The sequence below is a fragment of the Dreissena polymorpha genome, chromosome 10 (assembly GCF_020536995.1).
Source record: "Dreissena polymorpha isolate Duluth1 chromosome 10, UMN_Dpol_1.0, whole genome shotgun sequence".
Classification (NCBI taxonomy): Eukaryota; Metazoa; Mollusca; class Bivalvia; order Myida; family Dreissenidae; genus Dreissena; species Dreissena polymorpha.
Window position 1 is genome coordinate 60530007 of NC_068364.1, and position 24372 is coordinate 60554378.

At 33.7% G+C, this 24372-nt stretch overlaps 3 protein-coding genes across 6 annotated transcripts; 2 read left to right on the forward strand and 1 right to left on the reverse strand.

The window, feature by feature from the left end:
* Nucleotides 1-339: 339 nt before the first annotated feature.
* On the forward strand, nucleotides 340-4849 carry LOC127847584 (putative nuclease HARBI1). The gene is made up of 5 exons (XM_052379592.1): nucleotides 340-978; nucleotides 1367-1479; nucleotides 1700-1811; nucleotides 2461-2552; nucleotides 3482-4849. Exons 1-5 carry the CDS (start codon nucleotides 552-554, stop codon nucleotides 3761-3763), a joined length of 1026 nt encoding a protein of 341 aa, XP_052235552.1. The 5' UTR covers nucleotides 340-551; the 3' UTR covers nucleotides 3764-4849.
* Nucleotides 1839-18147, reverse strand: LOC127847586 (uncharacterized). Of its 4 annotated transcripts, none has more exons than XM_052379596.1 (5): nucleotides 17794-18124; nucleotides 6965-7035; nucleotides 5856-6005; nucleotides 5317-5451; nucleotides 1839-4679 (listed from the first exon to the last, which is right to left on the reverse strand). In XM_052379596.1, exons 1-5 carry the CDS (start codon nucleotides 17949-17951, stop codon nucleotides 4426-4428), a joined length of 768 nt encoding a protein of 255 aa, XP_052235556.1. In that variant the 5' UTR covers nucleotides 17952-18124; the 3' UTR covers nucleotides 1839-4425. The 4 variants fall into 4 exon arrangements, with proteins under 4 accessions (XP_052235556.1, XP_052235555.1, XP_052235554.1 ...); XM_052379595.1 differs by lacking the exon at nucleotides 17794-18124 and adding an exon at nucleotides 8867-9123; XM_052379594.1 differs by lacking the exons at nucleotides 1839-4679; nucleotides 5317-5451; nucleotides 5856-6005; nucleotides 6965-7035 and adding exons at nucleotides 10759-13607; nucleotides 14245-14379; nucleotides 14784-14933; nucleotides 15893-15963 and having other exon boundaries at nucleotides 17794-18147.
* Nucleotides 9333-12691, forward strand: LOC127847585 (putative nuclease HARBI1). Its single transcript, XM_052379593.1, has 5 exons — nucleotides 9333-9898; nucleotides 10287-10399; nucleotides 10620-10731; nucleotides 11389-11480; nucleotides 12410-12691. The coding sequence occupies exons 1-5, from the start codon at nucleotides 9472-9474 to the stop codon at nucleotides 12689-12691; spliced, it is 1026 nt and encodes a 341-aa protein (XP_052235553.1). The 5' UTR covers nucleotides 9333-9471.
* Nucleotides 18148-24372: the final 6225 nt, after the last annotated feature.

A 24372-nucleotide genomic window follows, 5' to 3' on the forward strand; every position in this document is an offset into this window, starting at 1 on the left:
CGACCCGTGCGCTATGACACACACTTTATAAAGTTGAATGGCGTGTGTTCATTTCAATCTTGCGATTGATTTTCAAAAATGAATGGCGTGTTAAATTATGCAATAGCGAACATCTTCAGTGCCTTCAGCGCTTTGATTGATGTAGTGATTTGAAATTCAAAAGGGGTATTTTTATAATCATGATCAGTGTACCTATGAAGTCTTTATCCTAGGTGAAAGTGTTTTTGACACTTTTCAGGGGTGAAGTTTAACCCATCACAGTTCTTTCTTTGATTAGCAAGTAACCCATCACACTTTTTAGGGAAGTTTAACTCATCACACTTTTCAGGCCCCGTGTTCACAAAGCAAATTGACATCGATTTTCAATGTCAAGTGACATTGATTTTCAATTTTTGTCATCGGTTCTCAAACTTGGTGTTCACAAAGAAAATCGATGTCAAATGACATCCAAAATCGATTTTCAATTTGCAATCAATGACACTGAAATTGACATTGATATTGGGCATTGTCAAATTGAAAATTGATGACAATCACCATGGTAAGAAAACAATATGGCCGACATTGAAAGACGTCTTCGTCGCGCTCGATACTTAAATGAATTGTTTCCAATGGATAGGAGAGTTTTCCGTGATCGAACGAACCCATTGGAAACTTTGTCCCCGATGGAAATTCGTGAACGGGACCGGTTTTTCCCGGAAACTATTCTGTTTCTTGTCAACATGCTGAATTTGGAGAGGGCTACTGAACGTTCTTGTCCTCTTCCGCCGCTCATTTCAACTTTAGCGGCATTGCATTTCCTTGCAACTGGCACACACCACATTGTGACGGCAGGGCTTCATGGAATCTCAAGGTCCAGTGTATCTAGAGCGGTCAAGCAATTTACGGACAGCGTGTGTCTACATCTTAATGACTTCGTTTTCTTCCCAAATATCGAAAATGTGCAACGGACGGTGCAAAAACAGTTCTACAACATCGCTGGTGCGTATTAGCTCTTAATATAATTTAATCGGACAATTTAATGATTTTTGATTGGTTGTCAAGTAAACAGATAAAGGGAGTTAAATGTTTCTTAGTCGAATCGGGCACAATTCAAAACGTTGTAAGAGTACTGTATGCTAGATTTATACGTCTTGAAATAACATACGTGTATATTAAGTATATTACGTGTTTGATAAGTATAATAAACATAACTGTTTATTAGTGATTGTTATTTTTGGGAACACATATATTGACATGAAAGACAGAAGATTGAACTTGTAACTTTTGAAAAAAATATTGCGGAAACTTTGTTTGTAGTATACTCAAATTAGTATAAAATTATCTAATACAAATGTCGATTAGGCTAACAATGTTATTGTCTTTAAAGGTTTCCCCCAAGTGGTTGGTGTTGTTGATGGGACACATATCCGTATTCAAGCGCCTAGCGCCAACGAAGACGATTATGTGAACAGAAAGGGATTTCACTCCCTTAATGTACAGGTAAAACAATAAGTGAAATGAAGTCCATGAACATTTCCTCAACTTGTATTTTTTTTAGATTATATATGTTTAAAGGTTGTCTGTTCACAGTGATAATTGCAAAACGAAACTATTGACAATTGGATGTTCTGTTGTTTACTTGTATTATTGTGATATCAGACAAAATGACATTGTGCAGTTTGAATTTTATTAAGATTTGTGGTTTCTTTTTGCTCTATAGATGATTTGTGATGCCACTTTTCGGTTTGTTGACGTAGTCGCAAAGTGGCCTGGGAGCGTTCACGATTCAAGGATCTTTCGTGAAAGCGCCATACGTCAGCGTTTTGAAAGAGGTATAATGACAATTACATGAAGACTACTCAGTATTATGATTTTATTCATTCATTGCACCCATTTATTTAAGCACAGAATTATTACCGGTACATCAAAATTAACAAGCACAATTTTATTTTTTATTGAAGCGTTTCCATCTTTTCAAGTAGGTTTGATCACCAGCCATATATATATATTATCTATCTATCTATCTATCCATCCATCCATCCATCCATCCATCCATCCATCCATCCATCCATCCATCCATCCAGCCATCCATCCATCCATCCAGCCATCTATCTGTCAAGTCTGGTTTTATTTTATATAACAGCTTTTAAAACGATCACATGTATTATTATCACATCACATTTGACAAATGAAAGCAACTTAAAACATCACCTTTTTACGCAATGACACAATTGAATTAGCGTCTCATCAGCCCAATAAATAATTCATACTAACAACAAAAATTGAACTTCATTGAAATCACATCATTCCAAATGATCACAGTAACTAATATCACAATTATTTAAATGTAACATAAACAACAACATATTACATCAATAACGTTATAACTATGTCATAAACTTGCATGCATTAAACAATACACTGCTTGATATCGTTGTTTGACATTACAGTGCTGCAAAATGATCTTTTTTTTTATAACAGGTGAAATCGACGGTCTTCTGCTTGGTGACTCTGGCTATGGATGCAAGAGGTATCTTATGACACCATATCAAAACACCGACAGTCCTTGTAAGGTATAGTTATTAAATGGATCTTTAAAACAATGTAACATATACTCAGAATTAAATTTTGTTAACCTTAGATTAAACAAAACAAGGACTGTTTGTAAAACATGCATGCCCCCCATATGGGCTGTCCGTTGTAGTGGCAGCCATTGTGTCAATACGTTTTTGTCACTGTGACCTTGACCTTTGACCTAGTGACCTGAAAGTCAATAGGGGTCATCTGCGAGTCACGATCAATGTACCTATGAAGTGTCATGATCCTAGGCAAAATTGTTCTTGAGTTATCATCCGAATATCATTTTACTATTTCGGGTCACCGTGACCTTGACCTTGTGACCTCAAAATCAATAGGGGTCACCTGCAAGTCATGATCAATCTACCTATGAAGTTTCATGATCCTAGGCGTATGCGTTCTTGAGTTATCATCCGGAAATCATTTTACTATTTCAGGTCATTGTGACCTTGACCTGTGACCTTGTGACCTCAAAATCAATAGGGGTCATCTGCAAGTCATGATCAATCTACCTATGAAGTTTCATGATCCAAGGCGTATGCATTCTTGAGTTATCATCCGGAAACCATTTTACTATTTCAGGTCACTGTGACCTTGACCTTTGACCTAGTGACCTCAAAATCAATAGGGGTCATCTGCTAGTCATGATCAATGTACCTATGAAGTTTCATGATCCTAGGCACAAGCGTTCTTGAGTTATCGTCTGACAACCACCTGGTGGACAGACCGACCGACAGACCGACCGAAAGACCGACATGAGCAAAGCAATATACCCCCTCTTCTTCGAAGGGTGGCATAAATACTAATCATCATGAAAAGGTTTAATATTTACTTACAGGCATAAAGCAATGTCACCAAACTAGCATTAGTTATTAACATTTAGTGGAATGATTGCAATATTATTAGTATGTTGTTTCATTTACAGGAACGGTTTAACATATCCTTATGTCGAACAAGAGTGGTGATCGAGCAAGCTTTTGGCGTTCTCAAGCGTAGGTTTCCATGTCTACATTATGGACTTAGAGTAAAACCTGACAGAGCAGCCAAAATAACAGTCGCGTGTGTCATTCTTCATAACATTGGATTAGAGAGGCAAGACATGTTTTCACGAACATGTGAGGATGACACGGATCAGCCACATGTTCTTTATGAAGGAGATGGGTCTGGAAACAGTTACAGAGACCACATCGCAGAATCTTTCTTTTAAGAACATATAGTTATATAATAACAAGGGCTGTATGCAAAACATTCACAGTCATTTTGAAGATAACTGAACAAAGGTTCATTCACATAATGATAAACTAACAAAGTATTATATCAATAGCAAAAAGATAAAAGAAGGATCACCGAGGCTGCAGATCAAGAAAGACAAGTTAGAACAAAAGAATAGGCATATCAACAGTATTATTCATTTAAACAGGTATATTGGAAACTAGAAATGTGTCTTAAATGCTAAAGACAAATGCATTTTAAATATTTCACCGGACACAAATATATCTTGAGTCAAACATGTTTCAAGGGGCATATTGACTGCTAACAACAAGTCAAATGGATATTATTTGCAGCAAAAGCTACAAAGGACTGATTCATGCATGCTATGTGAATAACATATATAAATAATGTATGACATTAAAATATGAATAAGTGTAACACCAGCTGCCCATCAGTATAGCACTTTCATCATTTACCAAACTTGGTCCTTTATTTATGGTAAGTAGTGTTTCACTTATTCATATTTGAGTGTCACAAATTATTTATACATTTAATTAATAAAACATGCATAAATCAGTCCTATGTAGCTGTTTCTGCAAATAATAGCTATTTAACTTGTCTATTAGCAGTCGATATGCCCCTAGGAACATGTTAAGTTTAAGATTCAAACAAAAGAAGGCCTTGATCCATTGCAGACTTTATATTTGAGTTTAACAACTCTTTTTTTAAAGTAAAAAGTTGTCTCTCTTGCTCTGCAGCCTCTGTGATCACCTTAATTCTAAGATCATGTAGCTGTTTTTCCTGCTGTTGCCTCTGCAACAGCAGGTCCAACTCAGCCTGTGCACGTCTTGTTTCCAGCTCAAGTAGCTCTTCTTCATAGCATCTGTTTCTCTTTCTCTTTTTCAACGATTCTGGAAGTTAATTATACATTGACAAATTCAAATTGTACTTAAGAAATTAAATACTTTCTTCATTTTATCCATGTTTACATGCATGTTTTTGTAACTGATTTATGCCAGTTATGATTTGAACAATTTATATGCACAAAAGAAACTTCATACATCAGTGAAGTTAAAAATGACTCTGTTCTTAAAGTTTTAATTGTTATTTCAGTTATGTGCATGCTTTTTATCCTATTACCAGACCAAAAACAATAGAATATCAAGTGATCGTATAAATATAATATCTATGCTAATATCGACATTTTTAGACCATGGTTTTCCGATAATATATAGTATTTTAACTTTTTTCTAATTATAAACGACCAATAATGAGTAATAGAATATTATGTGCGTGTCGGATAGAGATCAAGTTTATCATGCGAGACTGAGAAACAAGTTGTAGTACATGTATATTCTCTTAATATAGATTGGTTTAGGGTATTGGTTTATTTGAGTATTGGTTTATTGTGTAAAAGGCAATATGACTTTCATATATCATCTGCATACTCAAGTTAATAATAGTGTATGTAATATCAGTATGCTTCCAGATTCAGAGGATGTCAAAAGATGATTTTTGGTCTTAAAATATTGACATATTGAAATATACCTTTTGATGGTCTTGATGTTGAAGAAGTGGCTACATTCGAGGCAGTTGCAGGCTTTGATGTACACTCAGCAACAGTTAGTGTACACTTGGCTGAGGCTTCATCAGTGTCTGCCATCTCAGCAACATCAGCCACGCCTTCAATACAACAAATTATAACATCTATGAATAAACAAGAAATGTGTCCAATGATGCACCACTAATTGGCACCGGTCACAACTTTAGACAGACGGCCAGACATACAGATGTTACTATTAATGCCCCTTCACCATTTTTCGAATCACAAACATCGCAAAATAAAACCAATTAACATTCCACAAATTATTATTGCCAGATATGTATATAATGGTTAAATATTAAACAAGACAAATATATTGAAGCAGAGCCATTGTGTATGGTTCATTGTTTAATGTTTCCAAAATAATCTGGTAACGTATATTGCAGGTCGGTTGCAGTTCTAAATATTCCATTCATATTCATTGCATGTTACAAATTTGAAAGAAAATGCAACAGTGAAAAATAAATTAAAAAGATCATTATACATGCATAACAATCACCTGAATCAATGCCACCCGGAATGCCAATCAGCTGTGGCTTGTCGCGGATGCCATCTATGACCAGGTCTTCCACGGTGGTTAATACAGCTGGAGGCCCCCCTCCAGTTTCTTTTCTGTCAGACTCTTTTTTTTTGGCTGAAATTAAGCGAGGTACATTTATGAACCATTCTTTTAACTTAAATATCATATACTGTAATCTTTGAAAAATTATTAAACAATCAACATTGATATTTTTTATTTTTGATGTACAATAATAATTGGCAGTGATTATTATTAACCCTTTGCATGCTGGTAAATTTGTTGTCTGCTAAAATGTCGTCTGCTGAATTTATAAAAATTAGCATTTTTTTCGATTTTGTTTCAATAATACTATCAGAATAGCAAAAAGTTTGGATCCTGATGAGACGCCACGTTCTGTGGCGTCTCATCTGGATCCAAACTGTTTGTAAAGGCCTTCAAAATCCGGTTCCAGCACTGAAAGGGTTAAAAAAAACATGGTAAGACTAAAATACTGAACTATTGAATTGAACAGTTCAAAAATAGTATTAACTGAAAGATTAAGCTCTCAGCACATATACCAATGTATTTTAAGAGCATACATCTTTATATTATAACAAATATTTTCTCAATATGTTGACAAAAATGAACACTGATTAAGGAATATGTAATAAAGATTAGAGATTACTTGTTAACTATTAATGGGCCAAAGGAACTAACTAATGCTATTATAATTTTTTAATACTCAGAAATTTATTTTTATCATCAAAAATACATTTAACTACATTTTGCCAAAGTATTAAAAATAATCAACAAGCATGAATAATGAGCGTGATTAAAGATCTAGCAAAATATTACTGGCGCGCAAAACACATGTAATGAGCTCATAATATTCAACAATTACATGAACTTTTTTATTTTTGTGTGCATAAAATACTTAATAAATTACATTTAATATTATACAGTTTTTACAATGGGTGCAATAAAAGAAAACATTTCACTACATTACATAATGAGAACATGTCATTTTGTTTCATTTTTACATTCTATTAAAACTGGTACATACGATCATGATATAAATGCAAAATGTAAGGTACCTCGACATTTCAACTGCGCATACATGTCTTTTATTTGACGCACTGTCCTAGAACATTGTGCGACACTGGAGCTGAAATGAAAGGTAATATAGTCATATTTTAAATGGAAGAGGACCATAATTGAAACATATTCATTGCTTATGTTTTTCTATGTATAAAACGGGACATAATAATGTCAAAATGCCAGTCAGAGTTACACAACTTTGCCTGCACAGTCCCCCTATATAGTAAGTAAGTGTTGCAAGTATGCAAGCAATAGCTTTGTTACTTTAGGTATAAAGTGGACCTAAGCACAAAACTCAACCAACTTTTCAATTTTTTAAGTATAAAAAGGGCACATAATTCTTACAAAATGCTAAATACAGTTGTCTACTCTTGTTTATAGGTTGGGGTCATGTTGATAAAGAAGTACACAAAATATAAAAGCAATATGTCAAAGGACATAGTCGAGCTAAAAATATATGACACATATAAAGACATGAATGTCTATAAAGGCACCTGAGCAAACATGATTTTGCTAGATCTTTCTTATTAATATTTTGTTCTGTCTTTGTTTTGATAAGAAAACATTAACATTTTGTAAAAAATAATCATTATCAATTAGAAACATTTTTTCATTAACAAAACCACAACAGTTTAGTATTGGATTTTTTTAATTTTTTTTGTTTACACTGAGTAGCACTATTTTTGTCCAAATTCTCATTTTTTTCTCGCACAGTGTATTCTATGCAATCAAATTAGTGAACAAAAATATTTGAGATAGTCCTGCATTTAAACAGACAAATGAATCTAACTTTATATATATATAAATAAGAAATTTCCAATTAGATTGTATCCTATCATTTTGTGGTCATTTATCTCATAACAGTAAAAAAAAGTTCAAATTGTCCTTTGTGGATAAGATGTTGCAAAGCTTAATTACATAGCCTAATTGTAAAAAGTATCTCTAAATTTTTGATTTTTTTTTTATATAATTTTGTAAAACAAAATTATATAACAGGTTGGTTCAGACCAGGGTAGGAATAACTACTTGCTCTTGGTTATACATGTAGGACTGTTTGGAAAGTATTTTAAGTTTAATCAGAAATATTTTTATATAACATGTTGCTTCAGACCAGGGTAGGAAATACTACTTGCTCTTGGTTATACATGTAGGACTGTTTGGAAAGTATTTTACATGTAAGTTTAATCAGAAATATTTTGAGAATTTCAGATTGTTAAGCTTTTCTCTTGCAATGCATATACATTATAATCAGTCATGGTTTGAATAATTGATATTGTGCCATATCTCACACTTTGTGACTAATCATACTATGGTATTAACATTTAGATCTAATACTGAATAAAAACTACTATGTAGCCTCTTTTAATGATTTCATATAATCTTAGATTTAGGGCGGACAGACCAAGGATTAACATGCAAAAGGCAATCAGATTCTAGAACCTGTAAGGAATTATGGTGAACGGATTTGTTGATTAGGGCTCTGTATGTGCTAATAATAGTGTAAGAATAGACTAAACAAGGCCGTCATTTTCAGAACATACATTTAATCGTCACAAACACACAGACGCTTGATAGGCTAGATGCTACTAATACTAGTGATATTATTTGAGACAATTAAACATGCCTAGAACTTCAGTGACTTGAAGTTATTACAAATAATTTAAAAACATAATTTTCAGTTGCAAACATGCAGCTGCCAAATATTTTCAGACATTGTTTTTGTTCATAGGTCACTGAAACATTATGAATATATATATTAATGCCGAATTTTCTTACTTTCGGTTATACAGGCATGTGTTAGTTCTATCAAAACAAATGAATGTTTTGTCTACAGACTAACTTCACTAAGACTAATAGTAAGATGACATTTCAAAACAAACAAGTTAATTGCGACTCACCTATTGAAGGTATCAGCAACCTCTTGCCAGGTTTGTTCCTTTTTTTTGCCACCTAGTGTGGCACCTTTAAATCGACAATATAACTCGTCGTACCGATCATTTATCAGTTGAACCACGAAGGTTTTTTCCGACATAGACCAATGCACCTGAGCAGTCATTGTAGTAGCAGCAGACGTCAACAAAAAACAACTTCCGCTTTACCGCTTACGTCCACAAAAAGTCGAAAAAAAATCGATGTCGTTAAAACCGATGTTGAACGACATCAATTTTAAATAACTTCGTGAACTCGAACTTTGTCATCGATGTCACTTGACAACGATTTTCAATGTCATGCAAAATCGATTTTCGATGACAGTAAAAAGTTTTGTGAACACGGGGCCAGGCCCCGTGTTCACAAAGCAAATTGACATCGATTTTCAATGTCAAGTGACATTGATTTTCAATTTTTGTCATCGGTTCTCAAACTTGGTGTTCACAAAGAAAATCGATGTCAAATGACATCCAAAATCGATTTTCAATTTGCAATCAATGACACTGAAATTGACATTGATATTGGGCATTGTCAAATTGAAAATTGATGACAATCACCATGGTAAGAAAACAATATGGCCGACATTGAAAGACGTCTTCGTCGCGCTCGATACTTAAATGAATTGTTTCCAATGGATAGGAGAGTTTTCCGTGATCGAACGAACCCATTGGAAACTTTGTCCCCGATGGAAATTCGTGAACGGGACCGGTTTTTCCCGGAAACTATTCTGTTTCTTGTCAACATGCTGAATTTGGAGAGGGCTACTGAACGTTCTTGTCCTCTTCCGCCGCTCATTTCAACTTTAGCGGCATTGCATTTCCTTGCAACTGGCACACACCACATTGTGACGGCAGGGCTTCATGGAATCTCAAGGTCCAGTGTATCTAGAGCGGTCAAGCAATTTACGGACAGCGTGTGTCTACATCTTAATGACTTCGTTTTCTTCCCAAATATCGAAAATGTGCAACGGACGGTGCAAAAACAGTTCTACAACATCGCTGGTGCGTATTAGCTCTTAATATAATTTAATCGGACAATTTAATGATTTTTGATTGGTTGTCAAGTAAACAGATAAAGGGAGTTAAATGTTTCTTAGTCGAATCGGGCACAATTCAAAACGTTGTAAGAGTACTGTATGCTAGATTTATACGTCTTGAAATAACATACGTGTATATTAAGTATATTACGTGTTTGATAAGTATAATAAACATAACTGTTTATTAGTGATTGTTATTTTTGGGAACACATATATTGACATGAAAGACAGAAGATTGAACTTGTAACTTTTGAAAAAAATATTGCGGAAACTTTGTTTGTAGTATACTCAAATTAGTATAAAATTATCTAATACAAATGTCGATTAGGCTAACAATGTTATTGTCTTTAAAGGTTTCCCCCAAGTGGTTGGTGTTGTTGATGGGACACATATCCGTATTCAAGCGCCTAGCGCCAACGAAGACGATTATGTGAACAGAAAGGGATTTCACTCCCTTAATGTACAGGTAAAACAATAAGTGAAATGAAGTCCATGAACATTTCCTCAACTTGTATTTTTTTTAGATTATATATGTTTAAAGGTTGTCTGTTCACAGTGATAATTGCAAAACGAAACTATTGACAATTGGATGTTCTGTTGTTTACTTGTATTATTGTGATATCAGACAAAATGACATTGTGCAGTTTGAATTTTATTAAGATTTGTGGTTTCTTTTTGCTCTATAGATGATTTGTGATGCCACTTTTCGGTTTGTTGACGTAGTCGCAAAGTGGCCTGGGAGCGTTCACGATTCAAGGATCTTTCGTGAAAGCGCCATACGTCAGCGTTTTGAAAGAGGTATAATGACAATTACATGAAGACTACTCAGTATTATGATTTTATTCATTCATTGCACCCATTTATTTAAGCACAGAATTATTACCGGTACATCAAAATTAACAAGCACAATTTTATTTTTTATTGAAGCGTTTCCATCTTTTCAAGTAGGTTTGATCACCAGCCATATATATATATTATCTATCTATCTATCTATCCATCCATCCATCCATCCATCCATCCATCCATCCATCCATCCATCCATCCATCCATCCATCCAGCCATCCATCCATCCATCCAGCCATCTATCTGTCAAGTCTGGTTTTATTTTATATAACAGCTTTTAAAACGATCACATGTATTATTATCACATCACATTTGACAAATGAAAGCAACTTAAAACATCACCTTTTTACGCAATGACACAATTGAATTAGCGTCTCATCAGCCCAATAAATAATTCATACTAACAACAAAAATTGAACTTCATTGAAATCACATCATTCCAAATGATCACAGTAACTAATATCACAATTATTAGAATGTAACATAAACAACAACATATTACATCAATAACGTTATAACTATGTCATAAACTTGCATGCATTAAACAATACACTGCTTGATATCGTTGTTTGACATTACAGTGCTGCAAAATGATCTTTTTTTTTATAACAGGTGAAATCGACGGTCTTCTGCTTGGTGACTCTGGCTATGGATGCAAGAGGTATCTTATGACACCATATCAAAACACCGACAGTCCTTGTAAGGTATAGTTATTAAATGGATCTTTAAAACAATGTAACATATACTCAGAATTAAATTTTGTTAACCTTAGATTAAACAAAACAAGGACTGTTTGTAAAACATGCATGCCCCCCATATGGGCTGTCCGTTGTAGTGGCAGCCATTGTGTCAATACGTTTTTGTCACTGTGACCTTGACCTTTGACCTAGTGACCTGAAAGTCAATAGGGGTCATCTGCGAGTCACGATCAATGTACCTATGAAGTGTCATGATCCTAGGCAAAAGTGTTCTTGAGTTATCATCCGAATATCATTTTACTATTTCGGGTCACCGTGACCTTGACCTTGTGACCTCAAAATCAATAGGGGTCACCTGCAAGTCATGATCAATCTACCTATGAAGTTTCATGATCCTAGGCGTATGCGTTCTTGAGTTATCATCCGGAAATCATTTTACTATTTCAGGTCATTGTGACCTTGACCTGTGACCTTGTGACCTCAAAATCAATAGGGGTCATCTGCAAGTCATGATCAATCTACCTATGAAGTTTCATGATCCAAGGCGTATGCATTCTTGAGTTATCATCCGGAAACCATTTTACTATTTCAGGTCACTGTGACCTTGACCTTTGACCTAGTGACCTCAAAATCAATAGGGGTCATCTGCTAGTCATGATCAATGTACCTATGAAGTTTCATGATCCTAGGCACAAGCGTTCTTGAGTTATCGTCTGACAACCACCTGGTGGACAGACCGACCGACAGACCGACCGAAAGACCGACATGAGCAAAGCAATATACCCCCTCTTCTTCGAAGGGTGGCATAAATACTAATCATCATGAAAAGGTTTAATATTTACTTACAGGCATAAAGCAATGTCACCAAACTAGCATTAGTTATTAACATTTAGTGGAATGATTGCAATATTATTAGTATGTTGTTTCATTTACAGGAACGGTTTAACATATCCTTATGTCGAACAAGAGTGGTGATCGAGCAAGCTTTTGGCGTTCTCAAGCGTAGGTTTCCATGTCTACATTATGGACTTAGAGTAAAACCTGACAGAGCAGCCAAAATAACAGTCGCGTGTGTCATTCTTCATAACATTGGATTAGAGAGGCAAGACATGTTTTCACGAACATGTGAGGATGACACGGATCAGCCACATGTTCTTTATGAAGGAGATGGGTCTGGAAACAGTTACAGAGACCACATCGCAGAATCTTTCTTTTAAGAACATATAGTTATATAATAACAAGGGCTGTATGCAAAACATTCACAGTCATTTTGAAGATAACTGAACAAAGGTTCATTCACATAATGATAAACTAACAAAGTATTATATCAATAGCAAAAAGATAAAAGAAGGATCACCGAGGCTGCAGATCAAGAAAGACAAGTTAGAACAAAAGAATAGGCATATCAACAGTATTATTCATTTAAACAGGTATATTGGAAACTAGAAATGTGTCTTAAATGCTAAAGACAAATGCATTTTAAATATTTCACCGGACACAAATATATCTTGAGTCAAACATGTTTCAAGGGGCATATTGACTGCTAACAACAAGTCAAATGGATATTATTTGCAGCAAAAGCTACAAAGGACTGATTCATGCATGCTATGTGAATAACATATATAAATAATGTATGACATTAAAATATGAATAAGTGTAACACCAGCTGCCCATCAGTATAGCACTTTCATCATTTACCAAACTTGGTCCTTTATTTATGGTAAGTAGTGTTTCACTTATTCATATTTGAGTGTCACAAATTATTTATACATTTAATTAATAAAACATGCATAAATCAGTCCTATGTAGCTGTTTCTGCAAATAATAGATATTTAACTTGGCTATTAGCAGTCGATATGCCCCTAGGAACATGTTAAGTTTAAGATTCAAACAAAAGAAGGCCTTGATCCATTGCAGACTTTATATTTGAGTTTAACAACTCTTTTTTTAAAGTAAAAAGTTGTCTCTCTTGCTCTGCAGCCTCTGTGATCACCTTAATTCTAAGATCATGTAGCTGTTTTTCCTGCTGTTGCCTCTGCAACAGCAGGTCCAACTCAGCCTGTGCACGTCTTGTTTCCAGCTCAAGTAGCTCTTCTTCATAGCATCTGTTTCTCTTTCTCTTTTTCAACGATTCTGGAAGTTAATTATACATTGACAAATTCAAATTGTACTTAAGAAATTAAATACTTTCTTCATTTTATCCATGTTTACATGCATGTTTTTGTAACTGATTTATGCCAGTTATGATTTGAACAATTTATATGCACAAAAGAAACTTCATACATCAGTGAAGTTAAAAATGACTCTGTTCTTAAAGTTTTAATTGTTATTTCAGTTATGTGCATGCTTTTTATCCTATTACCAGAACAAAAACAATAGAATATCAAGTGATCGTATAAATATAATATCTATGCTAATATCGACATTTTTAGACCATGGTTTTCCGATAATATATAGTATTTTAACTTTTTTCTAATTATAAACGACCAATAATGAGTAATAGAATATTATGTGCGTGTCGGATAGAGATCAAGTTTATCATGCGAGACTGAGAAACAAGTTGTAGTACATGTATATTCTCTTAATATAGATTGGTTTAGGGTATTGGTTTATTTGAGTATTGGTTTATTGTGTAAAAGGCAATATGACTTTCATATATCATCTGCATACTCAAGTTAATAATAGTGTATGTAATATCAGTATGCTTCCAGATTCAGAGGATGTCAAAAGATGATTTTTGGTCTTAAAATATTGACATATTGAAATATACCTTTTGATGGTCTTGATGTTGAAGAAGTGGCTACATTCGAGGCAGTTGCAGGCTTTGATGTACACTCAGCAACAGTTAGTGTACACTTGGCTGAGGCTTCATCAGTGTCTGCCATCTCAGCAACATCAGCCACGCCTTCAATACAACAAATTATAACATCTATGAATAAACAAGAAATGTGTCCAATGATGCACCACTAATTGGCACCGGTCACAACTTTAGACAGACGGCCAGACATACAGATGTTACTATTAATGCCCCTTCACCATTTTTCGAATCACAAACATCGCAAAATAAAACCAATTAACATTCCACAAATTATTATTGCCAGATATGTATATAATGGTTAAATATTAAACAAGACAAATATATTGAAGCAGAGCCATTGTGTATGGTTCATTGTTTAATGTTTCCAAAATAATCTGGTAACGTATATTGCAGGTCGGTTGCAGTTCTAAATATTCCATTCATATTCATTGCATGTTACAAATTTGAAAGAAAATGCAACAGTGAAAAATAAATTAAAAAGATCATTATACATGCATAACAATCACCTGAATCAATGCCACCCGGAATGCCAATCAGCTGTGGCTTGTCGCGGATGCCATCTATGACCAGGTCTTCCACGGTGGTTAATACAGCTGGAGGCCCCCCTCCAGTTTCTTTTCTGTCAGACTCTTTTTTTTTGGCTGAAATTAAGCGAGGTACATTTATGAACCATTCTTTTAACTTAAATATCATATACTGTAATCTTTGAAAAATTATTAAACAATCAACATTGATATTTTTTATTTTTGATGTACAATAATAATTGGCAGTGATTATTATTAACCCTTTGCATGCTGGTAAATTTGTTGTCTGCTAAAATGTCGTCTGCTGAATTTATAAAAATTAGCATTTTTTTCGATTTTGTTTCAATAATACTATCAGAATAGCAAAAAGTTTGGATCCTGATGAGACGCCACGTTCTGTGGCGTCTCATCTGGATCCAAACTGTTTGTAAAGGCCTTCAAAATCCGGTTCCAGCACTGAAAGGGTTAAAAAAAACATGGTAAGACTAAAATACTGAACTATTGAATTGAACAGTTCAAAAATAGTATTAACTGAAAGATTAAGCTCTCAGCACATATACCAATGTATTTTAAGAGCATACATCTTTATATTATAACAAATATTTTCTCAATATGTTGACAAAAATGAACACTGATTAAGGAATATGTAATAAAGATTAGAGATTACTTGTTAACTATTAATGGGCCAAAGGAACTAACTAATGCTATTATAATTTTTTAATACTCAGAAATTTATTTTTATCATCAAAAATACATTTAACTACATTTTGCCAAAGTATTAAAAATAATCAACAAGCATGAATAATGAGCGTGATTAAAGATCTAGCAAAATATTACTGGCGCGCAAAACACATGTAATGAGCTCATAATATTCAACAATTACATGAACTTTTTTATTTTTGTGTGCATAAAATACTTAATAAATTACATTTAATATTATACAGTTTTTACAATGGGTGCAATAAAAGAAAACATTTCACTACATTACATAATGAGAACATGTCATTTTGTTTCATTTTTACATTCTATTAAAACTGGTACATACGATCATGATATAAATGCAAAATGTAAGGTACCTCGACATTTCAACTGCGCATACATGTCTTTTATTTGACGCACTGTCCTAGAACATTGTGCGACACTGGAGCTGAAATGAAAGGTAATATAGTCATATTTTAAATGGAAGAGGACCATAATTGAAACATATTCATTGCTTATGTTTTTCTATGTATAAAACGGGACATAATAATGTCAAAATGCCAGTCAGAGTTACACAACTTTGCCTGCACAGTCCCCCTATATAGTAAGTAAGTGTTGCAAGTATGCAAGCAATAGCTTTGTTACTTTAGGTATAAAGTGGACCTAAGCACAAAACTCAACCAACTTTTCAATTTTTTAAGTATAAAAAGGGCACATAATTCTTACAAAATGCTAAATACAGTTGTCTACTCTTGTTTATAGGTTGGGGTCATGTTGATAAAGAAGTACACAAAATATAAAAGCAATATGTCAAAGGACATAGTCGAGCTAAAAATATATGACACATATAAAGACATGAATGTCTATAAAGGCACCTGAGCAAACATGATTTTGCTAGATCTTTCTTATTAATATTTTGTTCTGTCTTTGTTTTGATAAGAAAACATTAACATTTTGTAAAAAATAATCATTATCAATTAGAAACATTTTTTCATTAACAAAACCACAACAGTTTAGTATTGGATTTTTTTAATTTTTTTTGTTTACACTGAGTAGCACTATTTTTGTCCAAATTCTCATTTTTTTCTCGCACAGTGTATTCTATGCAATCAAATTAGTGAACAAAAATATTTGAGATAGTCCTGCATTTAAACAGACAAATGAATCTAACTTTATATATATATAAATAAGAAATTTCCAATTAGATTGTATCCTATCATTTTGTGGTCATTTATCTCATAACAGTAAAAAAAAGTTCAAATTGTCCTTTGTGGATAAGATGTTGCAAAGCTTAATTACATAGCCTAATTGTAAAAAGTATCTCTAAATTTTTGATTTTTTTTTATATAATTTTGTAAAACAAAATTATATAACAGGTTGGTTCAGACCAGGGTAGGAATAACTACTTGCTCTTGGTTATACATGTAGGACTGTTTGGAAAGTATTTTAAGTTTAATCAGAAATATTTTTATATAACATGTTGCTTCAGACCAGGGTAGGAAATACTACTTGCTCTTGGTTATACATGTAGGACTGTTTGGAAAGTATTTTACATGTAAGTTTAATCAGAAATATTTTGAGAATTTCAGATTGTTAAGCTTTTCTCTTGCAATGCATATACATTATAATCAGTCATGGTTTGAATAATTGATATTGTGCCATATCTCACACTTTGTGACTAATCATACTATGGTATTAACATTTAGATCTAATACTGAATAAAAACTACTATGTAGCCTCTTTTAATGATTTCATATAATCTTAGATTTAGGGCGGACAGACCAAGGATTAACATGCAAAAGGCAATCAGATTCTAGAACCTGTAAGGAATTATGGTGAACGGATTTGTTGATTAGGGCTCTGTATGTGCTAATAATAGTGTAAGAATAGACTAAACAAGGCCGTCATTTTCAGAACATACATTTAATCGTCACAAACACACAGACGCTTGATAGGCTAGATGCTACTAATACTAGTGATATTATTTGAGACAATTAAACATGCCTAGAACTTCAGTGACTTGAAGTTATTACAAATAATTTAAAAACATAATTTTCAGTTGCAAACATGCAGCTGCCAAATATTTTCAGACATTGTTTTTGTTCATAGGTCACTGAAACATTATGAATATATATATTAATGCCGAATTTTCTTACTTTCGGTTATACAGGCATGTGTTAGTTCTATCAAAACAAATGAATGTTTTGTCTACAGACTAACTTCACTAAGACTAATAGTAAGATGACATTTCAAAACAAACAAGTTAATTGCGACTCACCTATTGAAGGTATCAGCAACCTCTTGCCAGGTTTGTTCCTTTTTTTTGCCACCTAGTGTGGCACCTTTAAATCGACAATATAACTCGTCGTACCGATCATTTATCAGTTGAACCACGAAGGTTTTTTCCGACATAGACCAATGCACCTGAGCAGTCATTGTAGTAGCAGCAGACGTCAACAAAAAACAACTTCCGCTTTACCGCTTACGTCCACAAAAAGTCGAAAAAAAATCGATGTCGTTAAAACCGATGTTGAACGACATCAATTTTAAATAACTTCGTGAACTCGAACTTTGTCATCGATGTCACTTGACAACGATTTTCAATGTCATGCAAAATCGATTTTCGATGACAGTAAAAAGTTTTGTGAACACGGGGCCTGGAGTAACGTTTTACCAATCACAGCTCTTTGTTTGATTAGCAAGTAACTCATCACACTTTTTAAAGAAGTTGAACCCATCACACTTATCAGGGGTAACGTTTAACCCATCAAAGTTCTTTGTTTGATTAGCAAGTAATCCATCACACTTTTTAAGGAAGTTTAACCCATCACACTTTTCAGGGGTAAAGTTTAACCCATCACAGTTCTTTGTTTCATTAGCAAGTCTTCCTGTCGTCACTGCATCCCTAATAGATGTCTTACGCTGCTGATATGACTTTTTCTTCAATCTTGGCATTTTAAAACAACAGTAAGTGTCAATATCACTTTCTTACATAGATAATGTGAATATAATCAGTCTATAATAATGTTTATTCAATTAATGTAGTGACTAAGTCAATGCTATAGGGGATCATTATTTAACCTGTGAAAAAAGAGACAAATATTAGTGAGGATTTGATGTATAAAGTGTTTTTTTTCACTGATCTAAGCCATTTTTCAACTTGTTCGAGATATCAACAAGCCATTTCATTGAATTGATAGCCCTGCCAAATAAATTTTGTTTATTGATGGGTAGGGTTATCTGAAAGTCATGATCAATGTACCTATTTTAGTTTCTTAATCCTAAACCTAAGCGTTCTTGAAATATCATCCCGAAACCTGTTTCGAGACACTGTGACCTTGACCTTTGACATAGTGACCTGAAAATCTATTGGGGTCATCTGCCAGTCATGATCAATGTACCTATACCGTCACATGATCCTAGGCCTAAGTGTTCTTGAGTAATCACCAGGAAAACATTTTACTGTTTTGTGGGTCATCTGCCAGTCATGATCAATGTACCTATGCAGTTTCATGATCCTAGGCCTAAGCATTCTTGAGTTATCATCCAGAAACCATTTAACTGTTTTGAGTCACCGTGACCGTGACCTTTGATCTAGTGACATGAAAATCAATAGGGTTCATATGCCAGTCATGATCAATGTACTTATGAAGTTTCATGATCCTAGGAGTAAACATTATTGAGTTATCATCCTGAAACCATTTTACTGTTTCAAGTCACTGTGACCGTGACCATTGGCCTTATGAGCTGAAAATCAATAGAGGTCGTCTGCCAGTCATGATCAAAGTACCTATGAAGTTTCATGATCCTAAGTGTAAGAATTATTGAGTTATCATCCGGAAACCATTTTATTATTTCGAGTCACCGTGACCTTGACCTTTGACCTAGTGACCTGAAAATCAATAGAGGTCATCTGCCAGTCATGATCAATGTACCTAAGACGTTTCATGAACATAGGCCGAAGCATTCTTGAGATATCATCCGGACACCATCTGGTGGACAGACCGACAAACCGACATGTTCAAAACAATATACCCCCTCTTCTTCGAAGGGGGGCATTCATATACAAAATAACATGCATTTTTTCATACAGCCCGCTATATACACATACCAATTTGTATCAGCTTAGCTGTAGCCTTTGTTAAGGACTGCATAATTCAAATTTGAATGATCATCAGAATTCTATATAATGTTGTTGTTTTGATTTCACATGTTTATTGGATTTTTGCTAAGAAAATACTTTCTTGAAACAAAACATATCATAAAAGCATAAAGTATCATACCTGATTAGCCTGTGCCGACTGCAGATGCTAATCTGGGATGACGCTTTACGCACAAGCATTAAACCCTTATTCACATGCACAACTCATATACATGTACATGGGAGTTTATGTGTGACATGGAAACCAGGGGCATCATGCATGCATCTGATCAATTTTAGCCACTTCCCACCAATACTAAGAACACTAATTTTTTCTCTCTTTTTTAGATTACATTTAATTATTTGAAAATATGTCCTATAAATAGACATTGAATTAAATCACCATATAACTTGCATAAGGTTAATCAATTTATTCAGCTCTTCAAACAGATTGAACAATGTAAACCATAAATGCTCTGTGAAAAAGGGGTTTTATGCATGTGCATTTGTTGTCCCACATAAGCCTGTGCGGTCTGACGACACTTTCCGCTTTATAATATTTTCTGTTTAAAGAAACCCTATTCTTAGCAAAAAATCCGGTTTAAGCGGAAAGCCAACTCATATGTATTAAACTTCCTTTTCGCAGAGCACAGCCCAAATGTATACAATTAATTTGCTGTCCCTTGTTTGAGACAAAAAAATGCAACAATTTCTAAATTTATGTTATGCATTTCATTTGCAAATATATAATCTTCTATCATACAATATATGATTTTCATAATGATGAATATTCGAGTAAATTTTAGAGCTTTAAGCCATTGAGTAATTAAGTCACTAAATACCAGACATTGAATCAAATCACCATAGAACTTGCATAAGGTTAATCAATTTATTCAGCTCTTCAAACAGATTGAACAATGTAAACCATAAATGCTCTGTGAAAAAGGGGTTTAATGCATGTGCATTTGTTGTCCCACATAAGCCTGTGTGGTCTGACGACACTTTCCGCTTTATCATATTTTCTGTTTTAAGAAACCATATTCTTAGCAAAGAATCCGGTTTAAGCGGAAAGTGTTGTCCCTGATTAGCCAACTCATATGTATTAAACTTCCTTTTCGCAGAGCACAGCCCAAATGTATACAATTAATTAACTGTCCTTGTTTGAGAAAAACAAAACTGCAACTATTTCTATATTTATGTTATGCATTACATTTGCAAATATATAATCTTCTATCATAAAATCTATGATTTTCATAATGATGAATATTCAAGTAAATTTCTTTGGTGAACTTAACGCTGCATCGATTAACTGAAGAAAACTATAAAGGATCAAAATGTAACACTGGATAAATATGTAAAAATTATTTTTTCACAACTGTACATAGTTTGTTTTTGACGATGCTTCGCAGCATCGTCTAAGTTATCATATCATGAAAAATTCTTCTCAATGGCAACCTATGTAAAAGACCGAGCCAGTCCGATTTTTCTAATCGGCATACCTCGCTGATTATCATTGATAACGATATAGGAAGCTCAGCTATAAATAGGACAGCATACTCTGGGAAAAGATTTAATAATAGTTTGAAAACGTCAATTTTAAATCAGTTATATTCAATCCATTATATGTTTATTGATCAATGAAACAACTATGCATTTTCTGTATTGTGTTTGACATTTGTCGTGATTCAGTAAATAAATTGCGAATTAAAACGTGTATAATTAACTTTCAATGCGATCATGAGTGTAAAGAAAACGAATTATTTCGAACCTGCCATTTGTAAACGTTGAAGCGACTATGGTATATAAACAGCATTATAGCCGAATCATATCTGTGATAATCGCTCTTCTGCGTGCTTTTTCATTTTGCATATTTAATAAACTTTTCAAACATAAATTACAGAGCCACATCAGTGCACATACTATGTTTGACAATTCATTCGTTTGTTGGATATTGTTTGCTGTTTTAAACACATATTAGATCATATCGCGGAGATTTAGTTAACCTTACCATGTGTTCATGAGCGAACTCACGTATTCAAGTGCTCTTACGACTATGTGCTCATACCCACTTTCGATCGGGAATCATCATGAAATTATTGCCGTACTTAACAAACATGCCTAAGCTTATAGAATTAGAGAAAAAGAAAAATAATCAAAAGAGAAAAAGTATATGTTCATGCACATGGGATTGTGAAATCACGTCCGTACACATAGCATCATTAACTTAGGAAAGGAAACAACGAAAAATTAAGTTTGGTATGATATACATGTGAAATTTAAGAGCATGGTGTAATTAAAGAGCATGTCAAGTTTTACTGGTAATCAATACGTTATTACAATACGCCCACGGCTTGATTGGCCCATAGACGAGACACACAGTTGGCTTTTTGAGAAGCCACAGTCTACAGAGTTATTTTTCTTGGGGATTATTTTATAGAGGGATTAATTTTGTTGGGGAAAACAGCTATGAAACCGTGACGGTTGTATTAGTTTTACAACCCTAGCTGTGGGACTTGATGAACCCACCAACTCAAGCGAATTAATAACTACGCAATCGAGTTTGAAATGGAAGCTGCAATAATTAGTAGATATCGCAATCATTAAGTTGAACCCCAAGTTGCCAAATATCTGAATGCTATTAAAATTTGTGCTACAGATGACAACATTTTCATTTTACAACTCCTGGTTGGTCATTGAATTCAAGCATGTAAAATAGTATTAAGTGCTTTGATTCCTTTTCTTTTAATATAAATATATTTTTGTTCAGAACCTGCAAATTGGTGAGAGTTTTCAAATGGTTAACTTTTACATCCATTATTGCATTGATTTGCTGCAATTATTAAAGCGCCAACACAAGAAAATAAGACATCAGCAAATCAGTTCGGTAAATAAGGAGACATTATACTGCCTTGCTATATGAGCTAGCTTTTATAGCGGCGCGGTAGAGTGACGACCTGATTTGGAACTGTTAGGTCCCGGGTTCAATCCCCATTGTGATCATCGATTTTTCGGCACCGAGACAATTCACCCCCAAGACAATTCACCCCCAGGAGACAATTCATCCCCTAGACAATTCACCCCTGCGTAATTACGTATGGATTACTATTATTCCAGTGTACGACTAAAATGCGTATATGACTTATATCCGCAGATATGAACTGAACTTTTAAAATGTATTTTCCTTTATTTTTGTTATATAAAAAAAGATCTGTGACAAAAAATACACGTTGCTCATGTGTATTGTTACGATCGAATAAATTTAAAAGCGTTTTACATTGGCGTTTTAATTTCAGTTACTCCAAATTCATATCCGCAAAAATGAATGACCATTCAGAATACCGCTTTTATTAAATTATAGATTCTAAATGTTGTAATCTGAAAATAATTTGTCCTGGACCTTTTTATGTATTTATACTTTATTTAACAACTTATGGAATTAAATACTGATCACATGTCATGCCTTAATATATGTAACTATGTTTTGATCATGTATACTCATGGACTGTTTGTCTAGGGTATATTTTGAATAAACCAAACCATATTAAATTGCTCTATTTTAAGCAGTATTAACAGATTTATCATATATTGTGAATTTCCAATTCAACAGTGATTTGTTCATAAAGAAACTGCAAAAAAGCATAAATATTCGTTCATATTCGCACTTTTCGTTCATATCCGTGGATATGAGTCATATACGTATTTTAGACGGACCGTTATTCCATAACATGTTTGTTATTATCATTCTTGATTATTAGTTATCTTTCACTTGGAATTAATACAAAATAGAGAGATCATTGTTTGAAGCTTTATTTTCTCAAAAGATGTCTTTGAAATCATTTAATTCATATAATTATAATTGACCATAATGAGGTTCATTAATTGTGTTGTAGAAATTTATAATTGATGATTGTTAGGTTTTAATTTTTTAAATTTTATTTATTTCAATGTTATATGTTGTAACACACTTTATATAAAAATACATTAGTTGAATTGCATTTGACAAAAATCACAAAGTCATCTTTCATTTACATACTACCTTTTTCACGCCAAAATTGTGATGCAAGGCCAAAATTATAACCCCAAAACATCTGCTCACAATTTATTTTCAAATATGACAAAAGCAAATGACAACAAAATCCCATCTTAAATATGGGGGTGAATTGTCTTGGGAATGAATTGTCTTCGGGTGAATTGTCTTTGGGGGTATTGTCCAAGGAAATCAAATTCGGGGGGTGATTTGTCTTGGGTGTGAATAGTCTGACAGGCAATGTTTCTGGTAAATTTCTGGCCAGGTAACACACTAACTATAATTAATATAAAAATAAACATCAATCGCGCATAAAAGCATTTGTATTGTTCGAAACATGTGCACGTGAGCATCTCTAACATTTACAGTTATATAAAAAAATAAGACAAATTGTTTATCCAAAATAGCCTTTATCCGAAACTGATAACACACATGAAAATTCCCCGTGTGCATCGTCCAGTTGGTAAAATTGTATTCAAGCAATCGTATGGGAACAAAATTATTTGATTGTGTTATTCACTTGCAAAAGTTATTGATAATATATTGTTTAATGTAAAATTTAACCAAAATAAGTCAACATGAAAATATTATGCGCTCGCATCCGGTTTTACAGTAGGTGTAACTACACTAAAATATAAAAAATAACATACATAAAAGCAATTCACTGGGCTCATACGCATACAAGCTAC

Bases quoted from the DNA above. Each gene is read 5' to 3' on its own strand.
- LOC127847586 (XM_052379596.1), bottom strand. From the start codon at position 17,951: ATGACTGCTCAGGTGCATTGGTCTATGTCGGAAAAAACCTTCGTGGTT. The intron at 7,036-17,793 runs GTGAGTCGCAAT...CTTTCATTTCAG, and splicing joins GTTGCTGATACCTTCAATAG to CTCCAGTGTCGCACAATGTT. The intron at 4,680-5,316 runs GTATATTTCAAT...ATTAACTTCCAG, and splicing joins AACATCAAGACCATCAAAAG to AATCGTTGAAAAAGAGAAAG.
- LOC127847584 (XM_052379592.1), top strand. From the start codon at position 552: ATGGCCGACATTGAAAGACGTCTTCGTCGCGCTCGATACTTAAATGAA. The intron at 1,480-1,699 runs GTAAAACAATAA...TTTGCTCTATAG, and splicing joins TTCACTCCCTTAATGTACAG to ATGATTTGTGATGCCACTTT. The intron at 1,812-2,460 runs GTATAATGACAA...TTTTTATAACAG, and splicing joins ACGTCAGCGTTTTGAAAGAG to GTGAAATCGACGGTCTTCTG.
- LOC127847585 (XM_052379593.1), top strand. From the start codon at position 9,472: ATGGCCGACATTGAAAGACGTCTTCGTCGCGCTCGATACTTAAATGAA. The intron at 9,899-10,286 runs GTGCGTATTAGC...TTGTCTTTAAAG, and splicing joins ACAGTTCTACAACATCGCTG to GTTTCCCCCAAGTGGTTGGT. The intron at 10,400-10,619 runs GTAAAACAATAA...TTTGCTCTATAG, and splicing joins TTCACTCCCTTAATGTACAG to ATGATTTGTGATGCCACTTT.